At 36.0% G+C, this 24,697-nt stretch overlaps 1 protein-coding gene across 1 annotated transcript in view; it reads left to right on the forward strand.

Moving 5' to 3' along the window:
- eys (eyes shut homolog) overlaps nucleotides 1-24,697 on the forward strand; it is a 182,577-nt gene that overhangs the window by 38,416 nt on the left and 119,464 nt on the right. Inside the window, exons 14-23 of the mRNA XM_080868851.1 lie at nucleotides 1,089-1,196; nucleotides 1,739-1,972; nucleotides 3,314-3,436; nucleotides 3,539-3,652; nucleotides 5,330-5,443; nucleotides 6,476-6,589; nucleotides 10,995-11,192; nucleotides 12,773-12,894; nucleotides 15,752-15,873; nucleotides 16,740-16,999. Coding sequence (XP_080724977.1) covers nucleotides 1,089-1,196; nucleotides 1,739-1,972; nucleotides 3,314-3,436; nucleotides 3,539-3,652; nucleotides 5,330-5,443; nucleotides 6,476-6,589; nucleotides 10,995-11,192; nucleotides 12,773-12,894; nucleotides 15,752-15,873; nucleotides 16,740-16,999 — 1,509 coding nt within the window. The remainder of the gene's footprint in view (nucleotides 1-1,088; nucleotides 1,197-1,738; nucleotides 1,973-3,313; nucleotides 3,437-3,538; nucleotides 3,653-5,329; nucleotides 5,444-6,475; nucleotides 6,590-10,994; nucleotides 11,193-12,772; nucleotides 12,895-15,751; nucleotides 15,874-16,739; nucleotides 17,000-24,697) is intronic.

The raw sequence follows: 24,697 nt of genomic DNA on the forward strand, positions 1-24,697 counted from the left end.
ATGAGGGACTAAAATGTCAGAAATTGGCAGCATTCACTTTTACATGATGACTTCAACCTTTTAATTTTTTAAATATCAAATGTAGTGAGATAACTCAGAATTAACCACCATGAGAAAAAATCATAAACAGGTGAGCACGCAGAGTGAAAACATACATCTTATTTTCCTGTGGCACAGTGTATTCTCTACCTTGTTAACTTGTGGAAAAAGTCATGTAAAATTAGATGAAAGCCATAAATTGCTTTGGGTTGTAATTTATGGGTAATTAGTATCTTTTCAAGTCTGGTGTTTACTGACATTCACACACCATATCTGATATGTGATTTTTGCTTTTCTTTCCATACGAGGATTTAAGGGGCTGAACTGTGAAATCAACTATGATGAATGTGTCTGCACCAATAACTCCACATGTATTGACCTGGTTGCAGACTATGAGTGCATCTGTCCTGCGGGCTTTACTGGCGAGTTATCTGTGTTATCATTTTCACAGTGGGCCTTGATGAACATAGCCTAGTTCAATGAATGTTAAACAGCTATAACCATTAAAATATCTGGCTTTACTAATGTAAGAGTGTATCTAATTGATAATTAAAAATCCACACGTATAAGCTGAATATTGGATAAATCTGTCTACATATAGAACATGTGGTACAGAAATCCAAAACAGCACTTTATCCTCTTAATAAGCACAAAGTGCAAACATTTAAATTACTTTGGGTAATTTCCCTAACTAATACATGTTCATTTAGTTTTTTTAAATTAGGATATTAATGAAACTTTCATTCCAACCCATATATGTTTAACAAAGAAAACCCAAACATATTTTTCAATTAACTATGTGTGCTTTCAGCGGTGAGAAAAAAACTTGATAGACACTAAAAGTGCAAAGATATGGCAATTACACAGCATTATCTCCCCTACTGACTTCATTACTAAAACACACACTTCTCACTTTAATGGTCTTTCCTCGCTACAGTCAAATTCATTTGTGTGTCACCTTGTTGAGACGTTTCTGTACGTTTCCAGTCCTATCGTTCGTCATCACCTTGATAAATTAACAATCTTGTTAACAATGTTTACCTTTTCAGGAAAAAATTGTTCATTGTCCGACTCTCCGTGTACACCAGACCTCTGCAAAAATGGAGGAACCTGCTCCTACAGCTTGACTGGGGAAACGCAGTGCATTTGTCCGGCAGGTATTGAACGAGCCTTTACACAGCAGACTGGCATACATTTATTTAATCTTTGTTTTGACATATTGATCAGACGTACTCATTGCTCCAGTCACTAATCTATAAATGTTGAACAGTGGGCTTCATAAAAAATAGTATTAAGTTATTTAATCGATGTAGCCACACTGAGCATCACTTAATTAGACGCCCAATCCCTTTTGTAACTTCAGTCGTTAGTGCACATTAAAACATATCACTGTTGTTGTTTTCTGTGGAATAATCAACACATATTTTACCTCCAATTGAATATCATTAGAAGCCAATATACACATATTCAGATTGGTGAAAAGGCTGACTGTATGTTTTCCTGTACTATTTCTGAAGTCTCTCTTTGGCTTTATTGATATATACGCTGACTGGTTGAATTATGCAAGTCAGCAAGGACTAAAAATCCTGGCAATGACATATTTACATGAAATCACAATTCATGATTTTTGACAGATGTGGAACAGCTTACTGTACACAGCACATAGCATCAACCATGCCTTTGATCCCACCTCTTACAGGATACCTTGGCAAAGATTGCTCCTCATCGGTAAACCAATGTGTGTCAAATCCCTGCAACCCCGAGGGAACCATCCTCTGTGAAAAGCTGGAAAATACTTCTAGATGTGTGTGTCAACATGGGTACACTGGGCGGCACTGCAAAACACCTATAAACCACTGCGTTGATGGCCTGTGTCAACATGGTTCAGCGTGTGTCAATCTATCAGGAGGGTTCAAGTGTGATTGTTTACCAGGTGGGTTCATCACTCTGCAGGGGCTTGTTTCAGGTGCGGCATTTCCTTGAATGAATCATGTATATAGCAGACACACTCCCAGTTTGAGCCTTTTACTTGTTCAGCTTTCTTCTCTGTGGGAGTCTAATCTCTTTGGCCTTAAGCAACAACACATAACAGTCTTATGAAATGTGTAAGTCAAGGCTCAGTTCATCAGGTTGTGAGCTGACTTCAAAGCAGTGGTGACGTTTAGGATTCCTCTTTGCCCACGTAGACTCCACAAGTGTTCCTTTAGCAATGTATCCCTTTGATAAAATACAAGTAAGCACATCTATTATTATAACATGAAATATTTCAATCCGAAATTGCAGTCATTACTTCATTTCTATTTGATAAAAAATGCAACCTGTACTGGTGATTGCCGCACTTACTGTACTAGCAGTGGCCACAAAGAATTGTTATAACAAATGTTTAAACCTCCAGATCACACTGATAATTTTGGTACTTAGTAAAATGTTAATAAAATAGGACAATCTTTGCAAATTGTTTAGAAATGCTAAAACAATTTCATTAGCAATCAACTGTCGTCTACCTACAACATCTCGAATGACTAATTTCCTTCTCTAAGAAGTTCTTTCATAGCTTTAAGTGAACAGTGTGGAAGGCACTGAGGGTTCATTGCTTGTATGAAGTGCTGTGTTTTCATTTGAAAGTAAAACCAGTTGTTTTTTTTGGGTTTTTTTAAAACAGAAGAAAATTGTAGTTATAAAAAGCCTCAAACCAAACATGCTCATGACAAACATCTTACATTTTTAATGCATGTTGATTTTATGCTTAAAAGGTGCACTTTGGGGTTTTCTTGTAAAAAGGCTTATGTTTTCATTAATTATTTCTCCTATAACACACTGCAACAATAACCGCATGTCTTCCCTTAACATGAAACACAAAGACATTTTGGAATTTTATTTAACCCTGCTCTGTTATTAACATTTGCTTCCTCGCAGTCTTCTTCTTCCAAACCATTGTGGGTACTATGCATTTCTTTTTTATGGTATCAGCTTATCTTGCTCATGTGTGCACATGTGCAACCATGCACAATAAAATATGTGCAGAAAAGTCCCAAAAACACTGTTTCAGAGTCCAAAATTCCACATAAATATTTACATTTTTGTTTTTCCTTAACAATAGTACACTCAGTGTACGTTTTGTCATTTTCTCGAGTTATAGAGATAAATAATATAACTTTCAGAGATTTAAAAAAAACAACAACGGTATGTTATCAAGCATCCTAAAGGGATAACTTTAAAGAAATGCAATGTAAAAATGAGAGATCCCGTAGAAACTCTCACCCTTTTTCCACAGGTTTAACAGGCCAGTTTTGTGAGATAAACATTGATGACTGTGAAAAAGAGCCATGTGGAGTCCTGAGCATTTGTAAAGACACTTTGAACGGCTACAATTGCTTCTGTGCACCAGGATTTATTGGTAAGTGAAAGCTATCTTGAAGTTATTCTTTGTGAGTTAAAGTGGCATTTTATTCACAGAAGCAATTTGTCAACATGCAGTCCTTCTTTTATATTTTCTTAGGAAATAATTGTGAGATTGAAGTGAATGAATGTCTCAGCCAGCCTTGTCGCAATGGAGGCTCCTGCGTAGATGAGCTCAACTCATTCAGCTGCCAGTGTCCCCCTGGGATCACAGGTATTTTATATGGTTCTTACCATGACTGCTCAAACTTATATGTGTGACCTATGAAAATAAAGCTGAGCAAGAGTCACTCGAAATAACTGGCAAATGTCTATAAACATTAGCAAGCATAGTAAAAATATAATATCCATATATTATGTAATTTATTGTTAATGCAACACGGAAAATGTATGTTTGTTTTTGACACAATGCCATGAATGTAAGATCATATATTAATTTAATACACAAATATGTATTTTTTTCTTGTTCTGTTTTATTACTATATATTTACAGCTTCCTTAAAATGTATTTTAAAATATTTATTAAACAGTGCTAGCAGTTTGATTTGTGATCCAATTTTGAGAAAAATCAAAGTGTTAAGAGTTTATTGCCCACAGCTGAAGTATGAAAATGATCTTAAAGTGCATAAAACTTTACAGGCTCGAGGTTGGATGTGGTGCTTCTGAAGTTTCACTGAATGTATTTAATGTCTTATAGTCATAGCTCTTGAAAAATGTTTCCTTAAACAGGTAATACAGTAAGTTTAAATTGTAATGCTAAAATTGTGTAAATATTTCCTTGCTGTAAATGTAATTTTTGGATTTTTGGAAACAAATATCTTTGGATTTGATGCCTCCAGATGTGGCTATTTTTAACATAAGTGTTGAGTAAAATAAGCAAAAGAAGTGTTTACTTTAACCCAACTACACTCTTGCTAATCAGAGGTATAAAAATGTAGTCTGTGTTGTCAGAGGAGAGCCAGAGGATGTTTATCCTTCTGAGAACTTCAATGCTGCCATTAAAATTTTCACAGATTATTTAATACATCTGTGCAAAGTAGAAATGTTTGTTTGGTATTGTCATTAGCACAATAAGGGATTCATAAACTCATAAGATGTCAGTGTTTATCTAAATAAAATCTAAAAGGCTTTGATATTGACATTTCATGGGTTTTCTGAACTGAAATCTAGAGGAAACTTCATAAATTTTACCAAATACTGACTTGAAAAGTGTTATTCTCTTTTTTTAATTAAAGACGTAATTGAGTCACCAAAATCAGAATAAATTCCCAGAATATAATAGAACATATGTCTTAGCAAATCTGCTTTAATAAAATGTCATGTAGCATTCATTACTGGACAAAAACTTTGAAAAAAACCCACAAAAACTTGGATGTCTCGACTGTGCTAAAGAGAGATCACTTAGATAATTATTTCTGGGAAAGCTGACCGTCACTATGGGCAGCAAGACTAATCCGATGTGTTAATACTTCCATCATGCAAATCTTTAGAAAAGATCCACAAAGGAGGAGATGAGGTTAAAAAAAACAGCTCTATTGTTTATAGTGTAACAAGTGCAGCACAAACAGTACACTGTAATTACATGGAATGTTGGTGTAATTCAAAGACCCGTTATCATTTTGGCATTTCACACTATGTAACAGCCTCCTCTAAAGCTTACAGAGAGTAAATGTGCGAAACAGCGATAGTGAAGGAAAAAAATCATCTTGCTGCTTGGTTAGTTTGCTGCTAATCTGCTCTCTATTTTGAGCAAAAAACAAGGACAGAACATACATGCATATACACATTTAACCGTCATGCCAAATAAAGCATATTTCTTTCCTTCAGTCAAATCTGTGCTGTATGGCACTTTTTGACCATTTGTGACTGCTGCTGCTTGTTAACATTATAGGCATCTACTGTGAAGTCAACATAGACGAGTGCACGTCCTCTCCCTGCCTGCACAATGCCACTTGTGTTGACCTAGTTCATGCCTACGGATGTCTCTGTATGTCTGGCTTTGCAGGTCAGTGAATGCACTTTATGTGAATACTTCTGTAATGTGTGATGTGACATCCTATACATATATTTATTTTGCATAATGTGTGAATAGTTTTCCAGTACAAATAAACAGAGAAGCAATAAAACTTCACAAAAATGGGGGTTGTGGACGTGAACATGTCTCTGAGGTTGAACAAGTACTAAATCTGCAACAGATCTTGGGCTATGAAGCACTGTACTGTACGTTTATGCTAGCAGTTTATAGTTCAGACTCGCACTAACATGTGAACATGAATCTACAGCCATAGTCATTCCTCTGCTTTGTTGTATTTAGGTGTAAAATGGTCATGGTTATTTAGGAGCAATTAGTAGAGCGGTGTTACGTTTGCACTCATCTTATCCTGTAGTGCTTTTTGCTTTACATGTGGTGCTACGATGCTCACTGTTTATAGTGCAAAGTTGACTGTAGATTAAACCACAGGTAAGACTCCCAAACTTAAAGGTCAACGACAACAATGGCTTTTGAACTGTTTCCTAGCAATTTGCTAATAATTCTCACAGTGCAGACCCAAAAATAGAAGTGGTGCAGTGCTCAATCCTGTGAAATCTTACACGCACAAAGGAGGTGATTTCTCTTCTTTCTAAAATTCTTAAGGATTATGCATTTAAAACTTTTTTCTTTTTGCATGTTGACAAATGATATGTAAAATAGAAAGAGGATGTTCTTGCTGCTCCAGCTACGTTGCTGCAGCACAGCAGGAAACCCTTTATGGTATTATAGCTCTGTTTAGCACTTCTTTCATTCTCTGTGTGTAGCATTAAGGTCCGCAATATCCCCTCCCCACAAAGAATGCCAAAAGTACATGTTGTTTATCCACATTCAATTTGCTTTTCTTCGTCAGGTGAAAGATTGATGTAAAGTAACAGCAAGAACATGCGGTACAGCATAGATAATAATACAGAAAAGGTCATTTTTAATTGGTTGAATTACTGAATGTTTACGTCGATCACTCTTCGGCATAGCATATTTATCAAGTTGTGTTCTTTCCCGTCAAAGGTACAACATGTGAACTCGACATTGACGAGTGTGCTTCATCTCCCTGCAAGAATGGAGCCACTTGCATTGACCAGCCTGGTAATTACTTCTGCCAGTGTGTGGCTCCATTTAAAGGTAATGAGCACTGAGAGAATGGGGACAAAAAGCAAAGTTAATTAAATTCACATACTATTATTTTCACCTGTCTGAACTAACTTCACATGTCTCAACAAAATTAGTAAGTCTTTATTCTTAATCTGTAGTTAAATAAAGAACTCTTGAATAACTAGGCAGGTATAAGCCACAGTTGATGCTTCTCCCAGCCATGTGACATCTTTATTCTCACATGTCCTAAAACTCTTTAACTTGGTGTTTTTTAAACCCTAACCACAATATAATAGCTAGTGCAAATAAATATGAGAAAACAGTGAAATAGGGCATGACCATGACACTTTAGGCTCACTGTTGTGTTTTATGTCAGTGCCACGCCACCTGCCTAAAGTAAACTAATAACTGTTTTAACTTCATAATAATAATAACTTGTTATTATCCAAATGGCTCTAGATAGTTTACACAACATTTATAAACCATTTTCAAATATTAGATACAACTTTACATTAACTTTATAATCATTTTAATATGTGTTTACTGAAAAGTTATTGGGAAAAATTAAGAATTACAATTTCATTGTCCAGTAAAGAAACAAACAAAAAACTAAACTGAATCAAATGAAAACAAAACTAGAGTAAGTCAGTCAATTTACTATTAAAGTGTTACCTTTTGTTAACAAATAAATTTTAATACATTTTTCACAAATATCTCTTTGGATAAGTGTTGAAGTGATAAAATTCTTTAACCAAAACCTTTAATGTTAACTTCGCTGTGACGTGATACTTTTATGTTCTGCAGACATCTTTTGCTGGTCACTATGCAACAAATGCAAAATTTAGACAAAAGCAATTAATCACCCCTCTTTGTCTGTGGATTCCGGTGTTTTAATTCTCATAAAATCACAGATGTAGCCATGTAGTCTACTTTTGAAAATATCTGTGAAAGTTTGGGTTCTAAAGTACGGAATAGGATTAGGGCCACACGGGGGGGGGGGGGGAAAGTGGGCACGTCTTTTTTTTTTTTTTTTCTTCTTTTCCCGAATTCTGAGAAAAAAGTCAGAATTCTGACTTTTTTCTCAGGATTTGGACTTTTTTCGTTGTTCTCATGACAATGACAATAAAGATTCTGATTCTGATTCTGATTTTTCTCAGATTTTTTTTCCAGTGGCCCTAATCTGAGAAAAAAGTCAGAATTCTGGGATTAAAGTCAGAATTCTGACGTTTTTCTCAGAATTCTGACTTTTTCATCAAAAAATTTTTTTTTCAGAAATCTCAGAAAAATGTCAGAATTCTGACTTTAATCCCAGAATTCTGACTTTTTCTCAGATTTTTTTTCCAGTGGCCCTAATCTGAGAAAAAAGTCAGAATTCTGGGATTAAAGTCAGAATTCTGACGTTTTTCTCAGAATTCTGACTTTTTCATCAAAAAAATTTTTTTTTCAGAATTCTGAGAAAAAAGTCAGAATTCTGACTTTAATCCCAGAATTCTGACTTTTTTCTCAGATTTTTTTTCCAGTGGCCCTAATCCTCTTCAGTACTAAAGAGCCCAGAGCCTGGGTTCTAAAAATTTATGTTTTTTGTTTTTTTTTTTTTTTACGTTATGTTTTACACAGAATTCTTCATAATTTTGTAATTATAGTGTTATGGTTTTATGTAATTTTTTGTTGTAATTTTGTTTGTGTATTGTGAATGCAAAAGTCCAACAAAGAAACAAGGGTTGAAAATTAGAAATAGCTGTAACTCTACATGCAGCACATCAGTTAACTATGTTAAACTGCATTGTTAATTTTTGACATATAAAAAGTGACAGACCACATATTCCAAACCATTGGAATTAACATCAGCATAGAAACTGTGCTGAGCTTCATGGCATGGGTTTACATGACGGCCTAGTACTTTTATCCATGACTGGTTGTCAGATGCATTACTTTATCACGGTGAATTCATTTACTCAGTCATTTCATTTTCTCAAATAAATCAATAAATATGTTAAAAAGTAATTTTCACATTTTATTATTGATACTATATCCCCACATAAATGAATAAGAAAAGATGAGATAATTTTATCAGCATAATGATGAAAAAAAAACTTTTTTATGTTGCGTTTTGGCACAGCTGGGTTTAAATCCCATTCTGGTAAATATTTTAGTTTTTAATATATTATTAATCCACATGCTGGTCTTATAAGAGATGCACTGCTGACTGTGCGTGATACATTTCTAAAACTGGGATTTCTCCAAAACACAAAACAGTAAAACTTTATTATGTTTGATGGCAAAAAGAAAAAAAAAGAGAAAACATTTACTTAGCCAGACTCTTTTTAGCAATTCATCCTAAAAAATCAGGCAGCCAGTTGAGAAGGACCTCAGTAAAACCCAACAACCACTTTGACAGATCTAATGAGCTCATTGGCTGTGAGATCATCGTAGAAGGACAACAGTCAGGGCAGTATTTCACAAATTTGGGATTTACAGCAGAGTCATCAGAAGAAAATGACTTTAAAAAAGGCACTTCAATGACATACTGACAACATAAGCAGAAACATTCAGAGCTCTGAAAATGAAAGTGTTCTAGTGTGATTCAAAGAACTGTAGAAAGTAATGTCAAAAACAAGTGATTACCCTTGTAACACCACTTCAGTGTACAGTGTGGTAGTGGCCACTGCATCTCCAGTGTGCATCAGTGTGCAAAGCTACTCCTTTATACTATGACAGAAATAATTATACAGTTCATGAAGTCAAACGCTAAAGCCATTTCTGGGAGTATTTCTCAGAGGGTGAATGATTAACTCGCTTTATATCTGAGGATTTCAAGTGATTCAGTGTATCAAGAAAGCCATGGCTTTGTGGAGCTTTAATTTCACCCACTTGTACCGTACAACAAATATATCAGTGAAAAGTTGTACTACTGTTTACCAAATGATAACTAACTGAGAAGCTGTCACAGTAGAAGTACCATTTATCTGTAAATGAAAATATATGTAGTGTGTATATATTGTTTTTTGTTTTATATGTCTGAAACAAATAAAGATACAATACAATACAATACAATTTATTAGAAGCATTTGTAATATCAAAATCAATATTTTCACCACATTTATGTTAAAATAGCCATAACTACACTTCAGATTCTTTCATAATTCACGGATCAACCAGCTAACCAGCTGCTAGCTCAGCCAAAGTGCTTCTTATATATTATTTGGTATAAGAAACCATTTGGACTCAGCAGTTTCCTGACAAATAAGAAACTGATTCGACTACAACTTCACTCATTTCCTTCATGTGATTGTTTTACAGAAACGATCTCAGTAGGATGCACCACCACTGTGCTTTGTCTATTTTTGCATGTTTTGCAACATTTGAAGATTTTTATCATCTGCACTGATCTGGTTAATTTTCTGCACTGCTTTTTATAATTATGTTATTTTACTTTCTGTAGGCTCAGGAGAGATTAGCCTTATGCACAATCTATCTGAAGTGATTTTTATCCACTTTCATTTTTCTGCCTAGTTCTGTCAGTTTTCATAATCAAAGCTGTTGTTAAGTTGCTCAAACATGATGCAAATGGCAGTATTCAATAGCACATTAGCAATGACATTGAGGGTTAAGTAGCCAGATGTGTGCTTTTATCACTAGTTTTAAATCAGCATGGAGCATTGTTGCATTGAATGAGGAAATTTTGTGCAAAACTCATTTTGTATGAGTACAAATATATATATATATTACATAATACTACATAACATTTTTTTTTTTAAAAACCAAATTTTATATATATATATATATATATATATATATATATATATATATATATATATATATATATATATATATATATATATATATATATATATAAAAATTTGGTTTTTAAAAAAAAATATGTTATGTAGTATTGTAACAGCTTGAATGTTCGTAGAGTTAACATAATGTTCGTTACTTTACATGTCAATAAAAAAGAATGCAACACACCATATAAAACTCAACTCAAAATCAAATGTGCTGCCATTTTAAAATATTAGCTTATTTTAAATTTGATCAAAAGGTTAGAAAAGTACGTGGAGGAACATTATCCAATAAATTAGGTCAGTAACCTGATTGCGTATAAAAAGAGAGGCAGAGTTTCTAAGATATAAAGACACTCAGGGGTTTACTACTCTATAAAAAACTGTCTACAAGTTGTGGAAAATTTTCAAAATAATTTTCAGCCTTATTAATATCGCATCATCTACAGTATAAGGTGTCACTGAACTATTCTTCTTAAATTAGTAAATTTCCTTAGATTAACATTTGGTGTGTGTTCTCAATTCTATTGTAGGTTCAAGGAAACATATAATAGAGGTGTACACTTTAAATCTTGAGATCAATTCTTGCACTGTGTTTTTAACCAAGATTCTTGTCTTCTGGATTCTGTATTAATTTCTTTGCCTCTCCTCAGGTCATAATTGTGAGTTCTTACCCTGTGAGGCCAGTAATCCCTGCGAGAATGGAGCAGTATGTGTGGAAGAGTTGGATCAGGACCATTTCCCTTTAGGTTTCCGCTGTCACTGTCGCCGTGGCTTCACTGGTCCCCGCTGTGAAATCAATGTGGATGAGTGCAGCTCCAGCCCCTGTCTTCATGGCTTCTGCTATGATGGTACGAAACAGCTTACGTCTTCCCAACATTTTCATGACATACACTCATGACGGAAGCAAAGCTGCATGCGTGTATTTAGACATTAAAATGCCATTTATGTGTCTAATTTGATTTTGTTCACTTGGAGTGTGATAGGTAGTTTTCAGTTGCTTCACCATTGTAGATATTGTGGTTAGAATCATTCATCTGAAGAGAGGAGCTGGACATTTTTTACTGGAGTGCACTTGATTAGTTTCTTAATATAATGTGTCAGAGAAGATCAGTCATCGATGTTGCGCTACAATTTGAATAATGGATATTAAATGACTTTGAATGAATGGTTTTGAATGGTTACTCCCGTGCATTTCATCTCTAGCCCAAGTATTTTAAAAAAATATCTGATCATTAGAAAAGTGCTGAAAAGTAATAAATTCGAAATAATTATCAGTCAATGAATCTTGCTTTGTTTATGTTATACTGTGAATTTGCATGATTTTGTCATAAATTTAGTTTAGTTTTGAAAAAGCATCAAAATATTTGTTTCTTCCACCCTTCCTGGCGTTCTTGAAAACTGCCAGCTCTCCAGTCCAGTTTTGAACTGGCTTATGCTTTTTCTAAAATAGTGATGGCAGTGGATCACTGTCCTCTCAGTGCTACAGTAGCCTCCACAAGCTGTCTTGGCCAATTTTGAGCGCAGCCAGTTCACCTTAGGTTAGTGAAGGTGGATTCTTGGACCTATTGGCCAGTGCTCAGTCGCAGCCAGCCAGCCAGCCACAAGGGACAGCACTGCATAGCCACAGTGGCAGTGATGAGTAATGCTGCTGCCACCGAGGACTTACAGCATTTAATGAGAGTAATAGCATCTACACGCACCAATACAGAGTGACAGCATAGATTACGTGGTAAATCTTTGGGATAATGAAGAATCCAGGGACCCTGACTGGGGAAGTAATAAATTCACTCCTGTAAGAACTGCAATTACCTCTGTCACTGGCTGCCTGTACCAGTGTTGTGTTGGAGAAACAGAATGATGCATCCTTGGTTAAAATCATTAATAAATAAAGAGAGGAAGGAATGGATTATTAGCCATGGGAAATTCTAACTTCTGATGGAAGAAATTGCCGCATTTGTAGCTTCTGAATTAAGAATAGCACTGAAATTGGTCCTCTCCCTCTGTTGCGCTCTTTCCCCATCATTCAGCGTGTTGCAAGTATGTTGAGAGTGTTGCAACAAATGACAAGACTTTCAGGCTTTCAGTGAGCAGAAATATGGAAACAAGGAAAAGACAAGGAAGACAAGGAAAGCACCTGGCAAGAAGAGGACTGAATGGCCATCGCAGACAGGTTCATTTAAAGCTGGTTAGAGTGTAAAGCTGTCAGACTAAGGCAGTTTGGACTTTGCCAGCAACAGGTCTTACTGATACAGCCTAAGTCATTTATTTAATGGTCATACCCTTTAAAAATAGAATCACAGTGGCCATTGTGTAGTCATTTATGCTCATAATCAGCACTTACCTGTGTAGAGATGTAGGACCCACAGAGATTTGAGTGAATTCATTTATGATGCAAGGTACTGTAACTATGCTCCGGCTTTTCCTTTAGTTGTAGATGGCTTTTACTGCCTTTGCAGTCCCGGTTATGCTGGGCTCAGATGTGAGAAAGACATTGATGACTGCGTGAACAGTTTGTGCAGCACCAACTCAGTATGTAAGGACCTCCATCTGGTAAGTTGAAACATTTTTCCAAGGCAGTATAATGGAGTGATGTTATAGCCTATGCTTCAGAATTGCCCAGTCCTGTAAATCGCCACAGTTGGTAACTCTCCATAAAATATTGATAGACATGAATCACATTAGTTACTGTATATTACCTTTGATGGCTGCTGTGCATTCGGTGTTTTAAAACATTTCTTTTGCAGTAAATATTAACAAGTGTGCAGTAACTCGAACATTGGCACATTATTAAAAACGAATAAATTACATCGGCATGACTTTGTGCTCCAGAGCAGCTCGCCAGTTATCTGGTTTACAGGTCCAGCGTGATTCATATTGTTTTGGGTGTCTGGGGGGAAAATAAGGTAGGGAACTGTTAATATCTTATGTCCCATAGATGGCCATTATTATTTATATCTCATAATAGAAAAATTATGCCAATTACAGTGTCCCACTTATGCCTTGTAGCCAATGTACCATAATAACCAAAGGATTACCAAAGTATCCCTAGAAGGAAAACACTAATTTGTAATGATAGCGTCTCTGTTTTTAACCAATGTTGTTTTAGATCGTGTGTCCAAAACAACACATATACCTGATAATTAGTAATTATTTAAAAAAGCTTCATCTTTATGTTTAAAGTGTAAGTCATAATAAACATAGAAATATTCAATAGGTTTTTCTTTATTTATATTTTTGATAGCCATTTAATAACTTTACAGTGTCTAAGCACATCTATAGCACGCTATATTCCCCATTAAAGACCTCCACGTCCTGGTTATGCAACACATGGGCAGGCTTGACGGGAAATAAAAAATGCTTATGTCAGAAGTTAAGTTTAACAAAAAAAAAGCAGAACTTTTAAAACTTGTGTCTTGAAGGCACAACTCTATTCTTGTACTTATTCAAATGTTTTTTTAAGCCAATAACATTGATATGTTGCAGCTGCGGAAAGGCCTTGGGAACCGCATGCTGCTCACTAACTGTGCAATGAGTACCAGGAGCCTTTTTCCAACAGCTGCTTTTTTGCTAACAGATTGCAGTAGTAAAACAGATGTGTCATAGATAAAGTCCATATATTTAGCCTTTTTTTCCCCCTCTGGTAACTTATGATGTGTGTAGTCGAGTTTTAAAAAAGGCTTACATTAGAGTAGTGATGTTAAGATAGAGGAGAACACTTTGTAATTACAAATTAATTTTTATAAAGTTTCTGTACCAAATTTAATTCTCATGAAATCAGTATTAAGATTTGCAGAGCTAAGTTTTAAGATTATAACATGACTTTCCTTTTTTGTAGCTTATCAGTAATGGTTGTGTTTTATCCAGCCGGTATAAAGAAATAAAAGTCATCCATCATTAAAATTTTAAAGTCAGTCAACATATTCTACTAATAATTTTATCTGGCTCTTTTTGATGTAGTTTATAAGGAACTAATGGAAGCCTATTGTGGTGCAAAAGCTGGTTAAAACACTGTAGTGTAATTTTCATTTTCTGGGATAAACTAAACTTCAAGTCCAAAGACAAAAGGACACCGTGTAAGAAGACGATGGGATCTGATAAGAGGAATATAATGAAATTTCCACAGGTATTTTTTTAGTCACCGTGTTTTACCGTTACATTTTTCTCGATTCATTATTCAAATAGGGCCGTTTTTTGGAAACCCCATCACATAGTCTTGTTTACAGTGCAGCTATTTCTCTCTCTGAACATTGTGTCCCACAGAGCTTTACCTTATTTTGGAGAATTGCAGTCCCTGAAGGTGACTTAGCAGCAAAAATGAGATTATGTTCTATTGCCAGGGGTAAGGAATTGGAGTCTCCTGGAGGTATCTAATTTATCATGAGATGACGGCATTTTCCCCCACCACCATAAGGCCTACAGTGTACAAATTATATCAGACAAAGTTTAACGGCTCCCCTTCAGTGTATGAAATAAATATTAGCATGCATTCAACCGCAAGTACCCGGGACCTTTCGACAGAGGGTTGGCAATGATAAATCCCAAACAACCTTTGACCATATGACTACGTTCATAACGTATGCAAAGAGGAATTTAAATTAAGATGGCTTCTTGGAAAGTAATGGAAGAAAAACATTAATCTGTCTTGCAGCAATTCATTATTTTAGCGCCGATTGCAGTGATGAAATAAAGGACGAGTGGTCCACATACTGTTTTGAATGGAGGAAAGGCAAGAAAATAAAAGATTAGCAATGTTTGAGCTTTGTATAAAACGTTTTTTGAATTTAAAGTACTAACAACACATTTACTGGCTCCAGAATAAAAAAAACCAACCTGACAAAACGAAATCCAACGTGTTTTACATGTTTGCTTGGCTGTGAAAATATCCCTCAAAGAATATGCGGTGGTAATGCTGTACGCTTCATAAAGGTTTTGTATCATCGTATCTTGAATGTGATGGAAAAAAACAGGCTTGCATACTGTCCAGAGGGTGGGTGGTAGGAGGAATACATCAGCACGGTAATGTGGAAATGTAAGACAAGCATGACTCTTCCTCACTTTAAACAGATTTCCACAGGAAAGCTTTTTGTGTGTGTGTGTGTGTGAGTAGGAGGTTTTATTCCGCAATGTTTTCAAGAACATTGAGATGAATTAAATCAAGTATATTAAGCATTGCAACATTTGTTTTTTAAAATGCAACCAATATAAATAACGAAACAAACGAGTGGCAAAATGCCCTGTCTGCTCCGTAACAACTTAATTAACAGTCCCTGCATGTGAGATGTGCCTACTGCTCTCCTAAATATTCGATTCTAACCACCTAAAATACTAACTCTACATAGTGCAGATGTGAAATGTGACTACTTTCCAGTGTTAATCTAATATTGTTTCCCTTTTTCTTGTATCGCAGAGTTATGAGTGTGTGTGTCGTTCTGGCTGGGAGGGGGAGTACTGCCAACAAGAAATTGATGAATGTTTATCACAACCCTGCAAAAACAACGCCACCTGCACAGACCTTCTCAACAGCTACAAGTAGGTGTGCGAGCTGGCTCGAGGGCAGCGTCCTCGCGAGGTGCATCAGTCACTTAAGAAATGCGGGGAAAAAAGAAGCCGTTCAGAGATAGCAATATGTCCTTCCACTGGCACTGGAGATAATGAATTGCAGATGGCAGGTAAAACAAATGAGTCAATCAATGGCTCACAGCATGAAAAGGTTTCAGGGGATCTGTGACTCATTGGAGGAAAAAGCTGGTGTATCTGCTTCGGCTAATGCCCGCTCTCACTGGGGAGACATAAAAATGCTTCAGGTAGAAAAGTTGGGGGATGGAAAGAAATGCAAGGTGGAGTGGTTGTAGTGCCCGGGTACTCACTGCCACCAAGTGGAGTATTCACCTGCCTTAAGAGCAGATACTTGAGATTTACATACACTGTGGTTGGCTCTCGGTTTCTCTGTCTCCATCTGTCTCTCTTTCTGTCTAGAACGCATACATTTCCATTAAATTCCCACTCAGCACTCTAACCTCTTGTGTCCTGCATTCAGCTGTCCAGAATTAAAAGCTGCCAGTAGTGCAGTTAAACACTAAAATTCGTACTTTCTCTAACAGAGATCCAGGAGATCAGTGTGGAGAACGCGTGCACTGTAACACTGAGGTTTTGTGTAGAAGAGTGTGTTTTGTGGGTAATTTAAATTATCATTAAAAAAAAAAAGCAAGCTATTCAGGAGTTTGTCTGCAGCAACTCCCAGAACATCTGCTGAATGCATTTTTAGCATAATTGTCCCAAAGAGTATGACTGCCATAGCCTTTAGAACATTTTAAAAAGTGTTTATTCATTTATGATTCATTTAGATTTATGGTAAAATAACCTCTACTGTGTAACATCTCTCTGGTGTATGTAAGGTGTTTGTGCTCACGAGGCTGGACCGGTGTGGACTGTACAGAGGATGTGAATGAGTGCGATTCTGGCCCTTGTCTAAATGGAGCTCGGTGTCAGGAGTCAGACATACCTGGGGAGTTCTCCTGCACCTGTCCCCCCTTCTTCAGTGGCCCCTTGTGCAACCAGCCTTATGACCCGTGTGACCCCCTCCACAATCCCTGCCTACACAACTCCACCTGCCTGACACGCTCCAATGGAACAGCTTACTGCAGATGCCCAGCTGGTGAGTGAACTCGGCGCCGCAGCCTCGTACTCGTGGTGTTTTTATTTTCGACTTATTTCCCAGCATAATCGTAGAATTTTGTTCAACAGAATTGTTTAAAACTTGAGGGATTTAAAAATTACAAACAGCATAATTTCATTGGAATAGAAAGAAAGTAGCACTATCCATTTGAAAATCGTCGTTTTATCCTCCCTCTGAAATGTGCTTTTCCTCAAAGTTGCTGTAAAAGAAAGGTTTAATGTCTTTGTGTGCATGAATAAAATGGTAAAATGTGCTCCTGATACCTAAAAAATGTGCCATAAAGAAAACATCCACAGGTGATTTAAAATAAGAGACATACTTTTTGCTGTAATATGGAGAAGAATATAAGTGAAATATGGCGGGTTTTCGCTATTATATGGGTTAAAAGGAGTGTTAGACATAATGAAAGTTAGTCAGAGGTACAATTTGCATTTCTAGAGTTTTTCATGCTCCACTTTAATTTTTGCATAAGAAATGGTCAACAAACCCAGACATTGGTGTCTTTTGCTTGCTTTTCTCCTCATTGCATTAATACTAAATTAAACTGAATACTTATTTAGCAGTAAATCTGTGTATCAGTGCCAGCTGAGTCATCATAATGCATACTATATTCTAAGGTAAAGACCCTACAGACACATGGGGAATCAGCAGGTACTACCACTCTTTAATATGATTATTATTTATAAAAACATTACTGTATACAAGACACATAATCTTTTAGCAAGACCCAGTTAGTCTAATGCAAGTTCATGAGCACCTAAAAAAAATTTGGACATTTTAATGAAATCAGTGAACCACTTTGGTCTGTTTTATATGCATAATACATATTCTACATCACAATCTTTTATTCTTTTTTGTTTGTTTGTTTTGAACTCTAATCAATACACAATCACAAATTGGGAAATTGTCAGGGATAAATTACATCTTTTGTGCAATTTAAGAGTATATCTGTAAAGTTATTTAATCATTATTCACTGTCATCGTCATTATGTTTCTGGACTTTCTACCATTGCCTATGATTGGGCGATAAATTGGTGCATCCCTACTAATTGTAGCAGCAGGAACAGTAGATGCTTGGCTAAAGACAGATGCTAATTCTGAACGTCTTGAATTCACGCATGCATCCAAATGTCTTAGAAATTACTCGTTACTGATAATGCACAATTAGATGTTTTTTCTTCAACGTGTACATATTCTCAATATTCCCATTTACAAGCAAATTGCAAACTAACGCCCGTTCAAATTTGCAGCTAACAGACACAGGATGAAAGAACTGTGGTTGTCTGAGGAGTCAGACTGTAAATTATATTAAAAGAAAATAAAGCATTGACCTCATTTAGTACTGGCTCCTTCTCGCTCATTCACATGCCCTCGCAGGCATAAATAACTCGGGCATGCACATCCACTCAGATGTAAATGAAACGCAGGAAAATCTGTTTTATTTTCAGTTCATGAGATCAGTCAGGTTTTTGTTTCACAAGCAACATATTGGAATAGAGCACTGGCAATGATCGCTTTCTTCGTTAAAATGATCTATTACGATGTTTATCAGTAAAATCTTGTTAGCTTGTAAATTGTAAATGAAATATCATTTTAACATAGGCTTTCACTGTGGAGGTTAAGACGGTATAGGGTTATGTTGTACCTAATGGCTCCATCAGCAAAGAGATGAAAAGATGTTGCCAGATATAAATAGAGCGGCTGGGTTAGTTTCAGAAAGCTTCCTTTGAGAGGAATAGGAAATTAGGCGCTGCATACATTACACCAAGAGCTTTGCGTGGGTTTGGTCGTTTTCACTTCACACAACCGTGACTCACCTACTCTCCATTATTATTCACCATAAATCCATCCTCCATAGCTACTACTCAATAAACATAAAGGAGCCCATGGCTTGATCCCAGTGCAGCCGTCTTAAAAACTTGTTATTTAGTATTCACTGTAGGTTATTTGTCAAGGAAATTGTGTAGGTCTAACACTATTCTTCAGACTAATTGAAAATAAAATTTGTCTGCATATGCATCTAAGATTTAGTACATTAAGCACATCCCAGTGCATAGACAAAAGCTTTTACACAATACAGCAAATACTGTCAAGGTAACTGAATTAAGGAGAATGATTTTTATGCTTTTAAATGACACTAAATGCTTGCAAATACTGTAACTGTGTTCAGTGTAGCATCAGTAAGTGTTTATAAGAAGAAAATTGAGTTAAAAATTAAAATTTAGAGCCTCTTATTTGCTTTTAGATACCGAGTCTTAAATATGTAAATAGAAACATGGCAGCTTCATTCAGTGGTTTTTGCAAAGATCAAGCGAGACCAATGATCCACATTCAAGTAAAGAGAGCATGTGCTCTTATATAAAGGCATGGTTAGCTGTTAAGGAAGTTGCACCATGGTAAAACAAGCCTCAGGATAAACATGAAGGCTTGTGTTGTTAATAAGGTTAGTTACTGAGATACAGTTAACTAAGATTAAATACATATTTTTAATTAATTCTAACTTTGTATTAGCAAACACATGCAGGTGAATATAAGAATCTTTGCTAAAAACAACAATCAGATAAACAGTTTATGTAGTCTTGTGTTAAAAAATTGAAATGCAATGTGGGGAAACTTAATAATATCTTAAATACCATCTCCTGCATGGTGAAAAGAATACAAACATGCAAAAAAAAAAAGCACTTTGCTGCTACATCCATTCTGCTAATCTTGTTTACTTTAACCTTCTTTGCTCATATCTGGTTTTGTTCTGTAATAAACTGCTGCGTCTAACACAACAAAAGTCGCTAATTTCAGCTGTTAGGTTGTAATGCATAATCCATGGTTGGAATAACAGGTGTTCTATTCTTTCCATTTCACCAGAATTGCATGAGTGCAACTGAAGAAGCACTGGTATTCATTGTGATGATGCCTTTGAGGCACTGCTAATGCTGCGATAATAGATGGCGGCTGTCAAACCTTTCATAGCCAGCCCTGTGACAGTATCTGATGGCTGCTGACAGGGGTCTTTTATAAAAGCTAAGTGCTTTAACTTTAGTGGTCATTATACCAAACTTGCTTTACTGAAGAGATTACAAAGTTGGCTGTGTGGTCTTAGCTTTCTCAAGAAACTTCACTAGACTCTACGCATCTAACAAAAAGGTTGATATGGCAAGTTTAATGTTCATCAGCTTAGCAGGATCTAAAAGGCAGCAATTAGGCGGTTTCTACTGGGAGCGGCATTAAAGGGATTTGTAAAACACAGCCACAATGGAAATGAGTTCTGTCTACAAAGGTGTACTGTGAGAAGCTGGGGGCCAAAATAAAACCAGAGCAAGCTGAAAGTCTCGTCTTAAAAAAACACAGGTGAAGCAGTTATCCTCTTTTGATTGTAGAGGGCTCCTGTAGGAAGTTTTTGTTCTTACTAGCAGAGACACTCCGCTGAGGCTCTGGCCAGGAGGCCTAAGTCATCTTGCCTGACCAGCACAGATGTTCCACTTTCCTCTTAATGAGGAGCCTCAGCAGGGAGTGCCAAACCTGATAGAAGAGCAACCTGAAAATGGGAGAGTTAGGGTAGAAGGTTGAGGTGAGGGTTACTGGCCGACAACTGCAACAAATGAAACAAACAACACATGGCATCACTCAGCCAAGACTGCGGTACAAGGTAGAGTCGCATCAGAGTCTCGCACACAATCTATAGTCTGTGCTGTCCTTGCTCGGTTTGCTGAATTCCTTGAGCAAAGACAAGTTCACATGTGTAAACTTTAATCTTATCTTGGACCTTTCCTGCACATTCTCTGCCTCTGCCGTTTAGTCAGGGCTCCATCCACTTAAACTATCTGAAGAGCGGAAAGGCTATATTTATGCTTTTTTTCCCCTTTGAATTTAATTAATAGAAACTACAGCTTAATTAATAAAACTTCAGCTTTAGTCATTTTTCTTTGAGATTTGTGTCAGTGGAGTTTAATTTTGAGTTACCTTTTTTTCTTTATTTTTTTTAATCACTGAGATTGTAAATAATTCTCACATAGTTACTTTATGTAGTTCTCATGGATTTTGTAAAACTGATTATAGGATTCCTTCGAGACTTCAAGACAAAACATGTCAAAACATTCTAACCTTTTGATAATTACATCAGAATTACTGATTATTATTCTGGATGTGAAATATTTATAATTGTCAATTATTTAAAATGATAATATTCTATGGATTAGATTAATAGATTGTAATTCTAGTTTCATTCGTAGGTTCTTTAGGATGGCATTTTCAATGGATATCACACTATGCCACTGCAGCACTTAACGCTTTAGACTTGTTAGTTAAAGTGCCTATATTCATTATGAGCTTTTTATTGGTTTTTGGGTGACAAGTTGGCATTTTTAAGTGTTAAACGTGAGCTGTGTGATATGAGGACAATCACTTTGCCTCTAGTCCATTATATGAAGTGGAGACTTTTTCTTTTTCTTTTTTAATTTTTGCAGTACAGGGAATTAATTCAAAAGCATTGTGTGGTCTCTTCACATGGAAAAACCATTTGGTCTCCATGGTTCAGAATATACCCAGAGGTGTTCCTGGCCAGATGGAGAACAAACCCCTTTATTTGCATGGCATGCTACACTAGCCTTCACCTTCCACAAGATTGAGATTGTGTCCTACCAAACAGTTGGTTAATGAGCTACTGTGGAGCTATGCCAACAAGAGAACTGACACATAGCTAATATGATACTGAAAAAGATGTGTGGAAAATATGTGTTGCCAAAATGTGTTGGAAAAAGTCTGGCCTCAGTAGATTCATTTTAGGTGATTATTCTTTTTTATAGAGGGGGCAGACTATATGACTTATAGCGGACATGTGTCAGTTAATAAACCAGATGCCCTGGCAGATGTATAGCAAGATCAATGAGACTTTTCATTATCTTAGTATAAGGAATTAGAAATACAGATACTGTAGGTTCAGTCAACTTAGTATATTTTGCCCTTTATAGTGTGCTGTTCTAGATTATTATGATTACCATCTTTATGATGAGCTTTTTTTATAATAATTACCTCATGCAATCCACATTATCTGCTCTAGTTTGTATTAGTTCATTTATAAAAATGAATAAAGTGTCAAACCAGGATTGGAAATCTCGTCTAAGTAAATGACTTGGCTGACATACCCTTTAGCATTTAGAGCATATAAATGCTCTAAATGCATTTATATGCATTTAGAGCATATAAATACAAGTGTCATATAAGACACTTGTATGCTTGCATACAAGTGTCTTATATGCAAGCATATAAGACACTTGCATACTGTACAGAAACCAAAAAAAGCTTATATATGTTACGATTCATCACTGCCCAGCTTATTTTAACAAAACCAATGTAATGTGACTATGAGCCTGCACAGTAGCCATTCGCTTCTCATAGCACAATTACTGAGATTAAAGGTGTTCCAAATAAATCTTTCTCACAGAATAATGGACCACGACAGAGAGGCAGTCAGTGGCCATATTGTATTTTAATCAGAGTTCATGTCATGTAAATCACAGCTCCATTTGGGAAACTATTGTCTGGTCTAATATTCTCACAGTGAAGGCACACAAAGAAGTGGGAAAATATTAAAATGTAGCCGGTGTTCGACCTCAGTATGAGAGCGTGCCCCTTCAGTTGGCAAAGGTCTCACCACACTAGTGATATTCCATTGCTGAGGGCAAAGGTGGTTCTCTTCTTCCACTGTAGTTTTGAAAGCTGTTTCCAGATCAAACAACAGCTGCGGGGGGAAAAGGCAGGAAAAAAGCATCAGTGATCACATAGTAGTGTGAGAGGATTTCCCTTCATGAAAATTCTTCATCATTATTTGATTTAACCAGATTGGTGTTTAACCCCTGAATGCCTAACAGCATGTAAAATGCCCAAATAGTCTCTGAATAAATATGTGGAAGCTACTACAGATCTGATTGAATGTTCTGTTTTTTTTAAAAAAAATACTCCATAGGTTTACTTTTAGAAGCTGCGAGATATCATTGAGCAAAGTGTATACATCATAATGACAGTTGCTTAGCACTGATGAGGATATTAGACACACTTTGTTTTTGTACTACAGGTATGCATAGGTATTCAATTATACGTGCATTTAAAACAAGATGGCAACAGCCTGACAGCAGAAAGAAGAGCACCATTGTTTGTGTGTTTTGCTAAACAACATGGAAGAAAATCACAAAAATAAGAAGACACGTGTAATCTCTTAACAAAAATAGGGCATGGGACATATAATACAATATATACACCATAAAATACATGCAGTACAAGGTCGCTGAAGCATGAACCGTTGATTTGCTTGCTCTAAGCAGAGAAAGGCATGAGCTACATAAAGTCTGCCTTGTCTGGAACAACCATGCAGCCTGAAATGATTGGCAGTGATATGATATAGACATGTCGCAGGTTACTTGTGGTGTAGTATATATGGGTAGCTGTTGTTGGTATCAGTGATTTTCAATTTTATAGTTTGCTCTACAGACAATAGTTGACCCTGATTTTTCAAAAATAAATACGTTTCTTATTGTGTTACAAACCAACACATCTTGTGACTAAGGCAAAAGAAATTTAACAGTAGACCTGGTGTCTTCTATGGGAATATGTTTCCTAATGTTAAAAAATGTCTTCTCATAGAGTGAAAAGATGTAAAAATGAGAACATTTTCTTTTTTTGTATTTCTGTCATGGGAACTGCAATACACTGCTGTACCAAAGTTTCTCTTTAGCTCATGACACTGACTGCTGTAAGCACAGTGTTACAGCCTAAGGTGACCTAGATGAGTGCATCTGCATTCATACCAAGTCGGAATAGTCAGAATTGTTTTATATTGGCATGCAATCCTCATTTCTCTGTGAAAATTATACAGCATGTTTAGGCATAATCAATAACTGTAACTTTTGATTGATAATATGTGTGGAAATACAATTTTTAAGCTTAAGGACTAAGCTAATACCCAACATTTCCACCTTAAAAAAACTAAACAAGCAAACAAAAAAGATGAATTACCCGTAGAACTTGGGCAGACAGATATCTAACTAGCTAGCTAGCACTATATCGCGCAAGCTAGCTATAAATGTAGCTAGCTATTTATTAAGCTATTTAGCTTTGTGGCTATTTACATAGTTATCATTAAAAAGAGAGAGGGAGGTAACAGAATTGCTCATCTGCAACAATGATGTTTACTAATGTACAGGGAGTGCAGAATTATTAGGCAAGTTGTATTTTTGAGGAATAATTTTATTATTGAACAACAACCATGTTCTCAATGAACCCAAAAAACTCATTAATATCAAAGCTGAATGTTTTTGGAAGTAGTTTTTAGTTTGTTTTTAGTTTTAGCTATTTTAGGGGGATATCTGTGTGTGCAGGTGACTATTACTGTGCATAATTATTAGGCAACTTAACAAAAAACAAATATATACCCATTTCAATTATTTATTTTTACCAGTGACACCAATATAACATCTCCACATTCACAAATATACATTTCTGACATTCAAAAACAAATCAGCGACCAATATAGCCACCTTTCTTTGCAAGGACACTCAAAAGCCTGCCATCCATGGATTCTGTCTAGGGTTGCCAACCGTCCCTTAAAAAACGGAATCGTCCCGTATTTAGAAACAAAAGTACACGTCCCGTATTGAGCTAATAAGGGACGCACTTTGTCCCGTAATA

Source organism: Rhamphochromis sp. 'chilingali' (genome assembly GCF_963969265.1).
Source record: "Rhamphochromis sp. 'chilingali' genome assembly, chromosome: 20".
NCBI lineage: Eukaryota > Metazoa > Chordata > Actinopteri > Cichliformes > Cichlidae > Rhamphochromis > Rhamphochromis sp. 'chilingali'.